The sequence below is a fragment of the Otolemur garnettii genome, unplaced genomic scaffold, assembly GCF_000181295.1.
Source record: "Otolemur garnettii isolate 467f Iridium unplaced genomic scaffold, OtoGar3 scaffold00091, whole genome shotgun sequence".
Classification (NCBI taxonomy): domain Eukaryota; kingdom Metazoa; phylum Chordata; class Mammalia; order Primates; family Galagidae; genus Otolemur; species Otolemur garnettii.
Window position 1 is genome coordinate 1,304,851 of NW_003852486.1, and position 9,548 is coordinate 1,314,398.

The following is a 9,548-nucleotide window of genomic DNA, read 5'->3' on the forward strand; positions in this document are numbered from 1 at the left end:
AGTAGTTTTGATTTGCATTTCTCTGATGATTAGGGATGGTGAGCATTTTTTCATATATCTGTAGGCTGTGCGCCAATCTTCAATTATTGTGTTTTAAGTACTCTAACAGTTACTTCCATAGTGCTAAAATGCACCTGTTAGAGTTGGCAATCTGGGAACTTGCCTAGGTAATTCATCCTTTAATATGTCTGTTTGGGGTAGAAGAGCAGTGCAATGCTGTTTTGGCACTGGGAGTTGAGGCTTCTTCACCAAGATTAGAGACTGACCCTGGCAAGTAGAGAACCCAGAGCCAAGGAATGAGATGCCAGGAGTTCTGGGGTACGCCTCAGAATTTGCTTTCTTTAGCACTCTTGTACTTTCATGCAGAGGGAATCCAGAGAGTACCACATACACCAAGTAAGGGATAAAGAAGGGCAGCATCCAGGGGGAGGGGTGTGCAGGGAGCATCATTTCCAATGACTTTGCCTTGGTGACTAAATGATGTTGGACACTCTGTGGGGAGTGGATTCTGAGGCCTCAATAAACATTATTATTCTTTTTAAATTTCATGTTAATGTGAGGGTACAAACAACCAAGTCATAATATTTGAATTTGTTAGGTAAAGTCCCTCTTGTAGATACATGCTGTACCCATAATGTAGGGGCATATACCCCTACATTATGCCCATTCAGTGGGAGCACCCCAAGTTCCTTTTCCCTCCTCTCATTCTATTTCCCCAAACTTGAATTGAAATGAGTTTTTCTCCTATGTGGGCATGAATTAGTACTGGCTTCATATTAGTATTGAGTACATTGAATATTTTCTTTTCCATTCTTGTGATACTTCACTGAGAAGAATGTTTCAATTCCATCCAGGTTAATATAAAGCTGTGAAGTCATCATCTATTTTTTATGGCTGAATAGTATTCCATGGTATGCATATACCACAGTATCACCCTCAATTCCTGAGTTGATGGGCATTTAGGTTGTTTCCACATCTTGGTAATTGAAAATTGAGCTGTGATAAATAATCTAGTGCATATGTCCTTATGATAAGATGATCTTTTTCCTTTTGGGTAGATGCCTAGTAGTGAGATTGCTGGGTCAAATGGGAGGTATAATTTAAGTTCTTTGAGAATTCTCAATACTTCTTTCCAAAGAGGCTATATTAGTTTGCAGTCCCACCAACAGTGTAAAAGTGTTCTCCTCTGTCCACATCTGTGCCAGCATTTGTAACTTCAGGATTTGGTGATGTGCGCTAATCTTACCAGAGTTCAGTGATATCTTAGGGTGGTTTTGATTTGCATTTCTCTGGTGATTAGGGATGATGAGCATTTTTTCACATTTTTTTAGGCATTCATCTATCTTTCTCAGAAAAGGTTCTGTCCATGTCTTTGCCCAGTGATAGATGGGATTGTTTGCTCTTATTTTATTGATTAATTTGAATTCTCTATAGACCTTAGTTACCAAGCCTTTGTCAGATTTGTAATATACAAATATCTTTTCCCATTCTGAAAGTTGTCTATTTCCTTTGATTATTGTATTCTTAGCTGTTCAGAAGCTTTTCAGTTTAATTAAGTCCCATTTGTTAATATTTGTTGTTGGAATTGCCATGGAAGTCTTCTTCACAAAATCTTTTCTCAGGCTGACATCTTCAAGAGTTTTTTCTACACTTTCTTCTAGGATTTTTCACATTTTATGTCTTAGATTTAATTCTTTTATCCATCTTGAATCAATTTTTTGTAAGTAGTAAAAGGTATGAGTCAAGTTTCAGTATTTTGCAAGTGGTTATCCATTTCTCTCAGTACCATGTATTGAATAGGGATTCTTTTCCTCAGTGTATGCTTTTGTTGGGTTTATCAAGGATCAGATGGCTTTAAGGGATTGATTTCATCTCTTGGTTTTCAATTCAGTTCCAAATGTCTATGTCTCTATTTTTGTGCCAATACCATGCTGTTTTATTGACTGTGGACTTGTAATATAGCCTAAAGTCTGGTAGGGTGATGCTTCTGGCTTTGTTTTTATTATTAAGAATTGCCTTGGCTCTACAGGGTTTTTTTCTGGTTCCAGACAAAACAAAGAACTATTTTTTCCAAATCTTCAAAGTATGATGTTGGCATTTTAATGGGGATTGCACTGAATCTGCAGATTGCTTTGGGAAGTATAGACAGTTTAATAATGTCAATTCTTCCCAGCCAGGAGTCAATAGACATTCTTTCATCCACCAGTTATTTATTGAGCACTCATTAAATCTTAGGCACCATTTTAGGTGTTGGACACAGTGGTGAGTGCACATATCCCTGACATCAGGGAGCTTGTTTTCTGGTGTTTTTTAAGGCTCAGGTCAAGTTCTTGCATCAAGGTGACACACAACTGACCCTGGTCAATACACAGTTGCAGTAAATGATCTTTGTATATTTCTATGGTTCAAAAAGTGATTCTAAATTCTGGAGGCTGAATATGCTGTGATGTAGTCATATAGTAGAGCATTCATCCTGAGGTCATTATATACAATAGAAAGAAGAGGAAAATAAAGAGTCTGGGAGACTAAAACCTGAAGATGCAAAGAAGCATCATTTGTTTAGCAAAGAAATAATGTCAGAACCACAGACACTTAAAAAGATTCAGATCTTTGTGATTAAAGTTGTGCCTGGAAAGTAAATGTGTGTTCTCTCACAGAGGCTCAGGGCAGCTGAGGAAATTAGTTCTTGTTAGTTTCTCCTTGACAGGCCTGGGCCGAGGCTGAGGGCCCACAGAGCCTGCTTTCCGCCTCACTACCTGTGGCAAAACAGTAGGCTTCCCTGTTATAGGAAGCAGAAACCATGCTGGCTATTGTAAACAGAAAGATATTTTAAAGATGCAATTAAGTGTTTACAAAATCACGGAGGACAGCAGGAGCAGGCTCTAGGCTGTGTCTCTAGGAACAATTCCCAGAATAAGATTGTTGAACTAGCCCACCAGGGGTGCTTCTGTCTCTCCAAATGTCAGGAAGGTGCGGGATGAGGAGGCCATGCCTAGACTGTAGCATTTATAAACACCCTGCTGTGATAGTGATCCAGGGTTCAGGAAGTTGTTGATATTGCTGAGGCAAAGTCCTCTCAGTACCAATGTAGCTAGTGGGCAGATGGTGGAACACAGGGTCTCTTCCCCTAATCTTGAAACCCATGAAGCTATTCAGTGGGTACTGGGATAATAATGCTTCAACAAAACTTAAGGAAGGTTGTCACAATAACCTTAATAACCATGACTCCAGAATCTTTCATATAGGTGTGCAAATCACATAGCTCTGGTCAGTGAGAGATAGCAGATTTCTGCATAGAACAGCATGAGGTGGAGGGCTTCTAGAAGACTTACTTTTCTAAAACAAAGGGATGGATATTTCTTTTTTGGGGGGGATAGATATTTCTCATGCTATCTCTTTCCCCTTCTTCCTTTGAGCATGAACATGATGGCTAGAGTTGCTGAATCCATCCGTGATCGCTAAGGTTAGAAACAGCATGCTTAAAGGAACATTACAAATGTACAACATTATCTCACCTACTTTGATTTTCCTGGTATCAGAGACTGAAAAAAAACTTTTTTTAAATCACTTGGAATACTTTTTACTGTACTCTAATTATTATTATTTTTTTTTATTTCAGGTTAATACGAGGGTACAAAAAACTAGGTTACAAAGTTTGCATTTGTTAGGTAGAGTCCCTCTTGTAGTTGTGTCCTGTACCCAGGAGGTGTGCCATATACCTTTACATTATAACCTATAAAGTGGGAGCCAATCCCACACCAATCCTCTCCCTTCTCCCCTCTGCCGCCCTCTCATCCTTCCTCCCTACAACTTGAATCGAATTGAGTTAGAAAAAAAAAATCTTTGTTAGTTTAAGCCATTGTTAATCCAGGAGTCCAAGTATTGGCAGCTAAAAGCATTCCACATAGGTATAACATATTTTCTCCACCTACCTACCCCTTCTTTTCTCTCCCATCTTCTCTCATTCCTTCTTCCTTCTCCCAACCCTCTTCTTCTTCCTCAATACTTTTTTCTTCCTATTCACATTATGGGATAGATTGATGGTAGCCAAAGGGCCACACTGAAGGAAGACATTACTGCAGCACATCCTCTTTCCACTGGGGGTCCCTTAGCTCCTGCAGGGATATCTGAGTGAAGTTTTGAAATCCATAGGCCTTCTATGATACACCAGCTGCAAAGTATCAGCAAATCCTGACTTCTACAGCTGTATTTTTCCAGATGCTAACAATGTAGTACCTCATCAACAAGGTGCTTTTTTTCTGGGCATCTACTAGGTTGAATCACATGAAATTTGACCATTTTGACCATTCCGACTAGAAAAATAGTATAGCCATGGAGGGTAACAAAAATTCCAGAGCTCAGAGGAAGCTAATTTATAATCCAAAGAACCTTTCTGAAGTCAATGATTAACATGATTCAGGTTTATCTTTCCATGTCATCATTGGGACATCCTTTGTGGTAATCTGAAAAGTTCAGTCTCGTACTTCAAAAGGAATTAGCAATTAGCACTTCTAGGCCAAGTCTTACTCTTTCTAATTCAATACATTTTATTGACTATTCTAAGCTCAAGGATTTATGCTGAGTTTCCGTAAATAGATTGTGAGATACAGATATCGTATACAGAGTGTTACTACACATATTCTAGGACAATATCCCTCATTCCCTGGGTCATCGTTAGCCCTATGACAATCAGAAGGGTCAGAAATGGTCATATTGTCCTGATCTCTGACTCTTGCTGCTTCTTCAATTATGTATCTGGGCCTCTACATCCAGACTTTGCCTTTTTTTTTCCAGTGAGTTTTGAATGGCAGAGATTTCCCCCTCCTTTCCTACCTCTACCAATGCCTCTGACAGTTACCAAGAGTACCCAGGGAAGGTTGTCAGAGTTCCATTTCAATTAACACCTCTTGTTTTCCTGAGAAAAACTCCAACTTTGTAACTTATAGATATTCCCACTGGGAATTAACATTTTCAAAAAAGAAGATTTATCTTTTCTCTTGAAGGAGACGTTGGGAGGAAAGTCAAAATTCAGAAGCCATTGTTTAGAACACTGGTTAATTGTTGACTTGGAACAATTTGTTCCAGTGACAAAATGCTTCAGGCAGGGATGCCATCTGTTTTGCTCAGCTTTGCCTCTCCTGAGGCCCAGCATAGCACCTCATAGTAGATGTGAAGTACATATGTCTTAGCTGATTACGTAAATAAGTGAGTGATTAAGATGATTATGTGACATTTAGAGTTCTACATGTATGATCCAGTCCTGAGAACTTCTCCATGTTTCACAGCAGAGGGCTCTGTAAAATAAATAGCCTTTATCCTTTATCATTATAAAAACATCATTGTCAACACATCTTTCCACAAGTTCCTAAAAGGAATATCTGTGGGGCTGAGTGTTTTACTCACAACATGACTCTCTGGTCTTCTTGAGCCACTACTCATAAGAAATAAGGGGGGGGGGTGTTTGAAACTTAATCTGAATGGATAATTTAAGTTATCCCTTCAGATGGTATAGTCTTTTGGAATAATTGATCAGCATCTCCTGTTTCCATTCTCTTTCCTATACTTCCTAAAGATAGGGATGGGATAGAAAATGGAATGCTAATGAAAGTCCTCAGTTTCCCTAGGTGTCCTGGCCCTTTCTCCCAGGTGGGTCCCATAGAGGACTTATTGACTTTCAGCCCACCTACTTTCCAAACTTTTCTAAGAGTCTATGGAAACTTCTTGGTTTCATCTTCATCATTTGGAAATAGAGATAATAAGATAAATTTCTAGGCTCTTCTTCCAAATCACCAAGTTAAACCACCACATTTACTCTGATGAAATGATTCTTAGATTGATGTAGACAACCAGGCAGGAGGGATCAGGACATACACAGATAACAGATTTCCTCTTTTCTCTTTAGTCTACCTTTTTTCCCCAGGGACAGAAGGAACACATTTTCTGGCATTTTCTATCTTTTCTCTTCCCTAATCCAGAACTCAGTAGTATCTTAGATTAGGCAGAGTTGTGGACTCTCAGTGGTTCACCATAATATAGCACAAAGATGATACCAGTGTTTTCCTACCATGGCCTTGGTCTTGGGAATTGAAGAATGAATCCATAGACCATAAGTAAGTGAAAGTGAAAGGTTTTATTATAGATAAAAGAAAGAGGAAAGCAAAGCCTCCAGCACAGTGGAGGGGTCTGGAATGGGTTGCTTCTTTTGGCTCTTTGTCTAGGAGTCTATATATTTTTCCTATACTTTCCCTTTTCCTGATGAGTTCTTTCTATATGAAAAGTAAGGATTCTACATTGTACCAACCAAAGTAAGGAGTCTACATTGGGCTAATCATCATACTTGCTCCGGACATACACAAATGCATAGTTTACAGTTGACCTATTACCTGTTTCTGTGGCTCTACTTGATTTCAGTTGACCTCTCCCCCATTTCCATGGTGTCATAAAGTTTATGGCCCAAGGTTTCATTTCCCCTCCCAGTTACTATGGTATGGTTGCACAAGTTGTGAGGCTGTGGCCCACCTGTTGTTCCATCTCACCAGGGGCCATTTTCTAGTCTCTCATTCTGGCCTGCCCTAAATAAGTTCTCTTTCTTGCCACTGCCAGATGGGGTGTTGTACATACCCCATCACTCAGGGTTATGTGAACTTTCCCCAGGTGAAGAAGAGGAAACTTTAGTAAAGAGGTAACATAAGACATCTCTCACAGACAATGACTTGTCTCAGGGTCCTGATTTACTGCAAAAAGTCTTAGAAGTGTGGTCTTTCATATGCTAAGAAGGAGAAGATATTGGTGAGCATCAGTATTATCTATTCCTATTTTGTTAGAGAAAATTTTTGGTCTGCCAGCCAAATATTTTGTCTTACTGTAATGGACTTACCCTGGAACAATTTATCACAGAGCTTCATCCCAGGAGTGGAGGGCTTCACAGGAGAGATATTTTAAAGGAAAAACTAAAATGAATTAATTTAATGTTTGCAAAAAAAAAAAAGATTATCATAATATTCATCAAATAAAAGGAGCAGGGTCATGTTAATTTTCACTTTGATATTCAAAATATAAAATTATGGAAAGACCATCATAAACAGAAAGTATGTGGTTAAGTAAGGAGATGGCAAAGGGAAGCTACATGAACATTTCCTGTGTTAACAACAAACACCTCTGCCGATCTTGGTCCACTGTTCTCTTACTGCTTGATGGGGAGGCTGATGGGACTATAAGACACACATGCAGTAGCTCTTCCTTAGCATTTAAGGAATCTTTGTGGGTTAAAATGCCAACTCTAGCTAACACAATCATTTGTTTCTGGGATCTTCTATCTTCATTACATCACGCTGTGACTGATGCTACATCTTTTATCTCTTTGGTTGGTCTCAGCTGCTTTTATTGGTTAACCCTGGATTCATCCTGAATTCTATGTTTATGAGCTTCTGTGACTCCATTCTCTACAAACCAAGGCCAATCCCACTGTGCCCAGCTAAGTTAACCAGGACTTCCTCCTAAGTCATATGTCTTTTGACCTTTTCTGTTTGGAAAAGGAGTTAAGAAAGCCCTTTTTTTGAAACCCATTCTCATCATGCATCAACTAAATACAAAATAGTATGCCATGTGCTTTCCATAGAACAGTAACAACAAAAATGATAATAGAATAGTGTAAATAATAGCAAATAAATATATTAATATTAATAAGCTAATATTACTTATTATTTCTATAATGAGGGTGTTATTTATAATAATAAGTGTCATTTATTATTTGCCAGTCAGTATTCTGAACATTTTATATGCTAGGACTTCAGACTGGTAGTCAAGTCCTACAGGGCCCTGGATCCCACGTCAAGATGTTTGTTTTCTATTGTGTAAGTGCCTGAAAATCTTACAGGGGTTTTAAGCAAAGGTGATATGAGTACTGTTCAGAACATAGTGATCTCTTGGTGACTTTGGGACACTTGTATGATCATCAATTATTATTCAGTATTCCTGAGTCTACTGACTGTGAAGAAAATTTTCCTTGTGGTCCCAGATAGTTCTGCTCCCTGGTTTCCACACTTGCATTTCGTCAGAACAGATCTGGAGATGTGGCATGCAGGGAGAAGGAGCAGGGGCTCTTCATGTGAGGGGAGACTCCAGAACTGCTCTAACTCCCTATTTCTGTGAACTGTGACTTGGAAATCCATTTTGGCAGCCTGAACTAGGTTCTACACAAATAAATAGTTGTGAGTAAAATAAGAATAAATGCCATTAAATGGAAAGTCTAAAAGCTTCTCCTACTTATCAAGTACTGAACCTTCTACTTTTTAAAAAGTGTAGCCCAAGTTTTGTTTTTACTATAAGCTGGTTCTCCATTTTCTGGATAATAGCAATACTGAAATAGATGATCTCCAAAGGAGTGATGCTGTTTTGTGCCGTGAAAAATACTGAACAAAATGCTAAGATACTGTACTTTGTGAATTAAGGAGTTTAATAGATAGGAAATTCAAAGGGAACTGAGCTTTAGCCAATAAGACACGAAGTATTATTGTCTTCAGAGCTGGTCTTGTTGGTGGCTTCTTTCCCAGTCTGTCCCGTGGAAGGAGAACTTTAACTCCACCTCTGGGGCTTGGTGACCACATAACCTTGCGTTTTATAGTTGAGTGCTTGCCAGTCCAAGATATTGGGTTTGATGTAGGAACCTGTATATACCAACTGGATGTCTTGTGGGGACAGCACAGAGTCCCACATGTACAGATCCCCAATCTCTCCCACAAAGGACTGGCTCTTATCGAACCTGCCTCCATAGGAATCCTGCTCCTGTCCCAGCACAATCTTGGGGTGAGCTCCCAGAGAGTAACCCTGCCTCAACCCCTTCCGCACCAAAGGCTTCCCATTGACCCAGAGCTCAGCAATGCCTGAAGAGGACTCCCAGCTGGCACAGATGTGCACTGGCTCAGGGAACAGCTCAGAGACTCTGAAGAAAACAATGTCACCCCCAATGATAAAATGATACTCTCCAATTCTGGGCTTATAAATGACTATCTCATTGCTCTTGGTCTGGATGCTGTAGGAGAATAGGCTGTAGCTGCGGGATAGGTCAGTGTAAGCACGAAGGCATACGGTGAAGTTCTGCAGAGGTTTCTCCAAGTGCGTGATCAAGCTCACGTGAGCAGAATTTGATTCTTTAGGAAAAATAAACACCTTTCCACTCATGTCTGTGAGAGAAAAAGAATAATAAAATAATCTTCACTTAAAATGCAAACTGGAAAAAAAAATCACAATCTTAATCTTATATTCAGCAACTTCTTGACTTTCTTGCTCATGTTTTCTTCCCACTCCCACCTGCCCTACTGCACGTACGCATATGCCCCTGACCTCCCTACCTGTCGCAGCAAAGGCTTCCAGGAGGCTGGTGAGGACAGAAACCCAGAGCAGCAGCTGGTTCATGTTCCTGGCCTGGGGCTGCTATAGCAGCTGAGTGGCTAGGGGTGGGCAGCAGGCAGCACAGTGGCTGTCCCAGCTTCTGAGAGGCATGCTCTGAGACCTCAGCTCTTCAGGGTTTATATGCACCTGGGGAGAGG

General features: G+C 39.9%; 1 protein-coding gene across 1 annotated transcript; it reads right to left on the minus strand.

Moving 5' to 3' along the window:
* Positions 1–8,432: 8,432 nt before the first annotated feature.
* On the minus strand, positions 8,433–9,514 carry LOC100957456 (serum amyloid P-component-like). The gene is made up of 2 exons (XM_003795208.3): positions 9,351–9,514; positions 8,433–9,182 (listed from the first exon to the last, which is right to left on the minus strand). Exons 1-2 carry the CDS (start codon positions 9,412–9,414, stop codon positions 8,575–8,577), a joined length of 672 nt encoding a protein of 223 aa, XP_003795256.1. The 5' UTR covers positions 9,415–9,514; the 3' UTR covers positions 8,433–8,574.
* Positions 9,515–9,548: the final 34 nt, after the last annotated feature.

Excerpts from the sequence above, each read along its gene's own strand:
- LOC100957456 (XM_003795208.3), bottom strand. The coding sequence starts at position 9,414 with ATGAACCAGCTGCTGCTCTGGGTTTCTGTCCTCACCAGCCTCCTGGAA. Across the intron at positions 9,183-9,350 it reads GGAAGCCTTTGCTGCGACAG|ACATGAGTGGAAAGGTGTTT; the intron begins GTAGGGAGGTCA and ends TTTCTCTCACAG.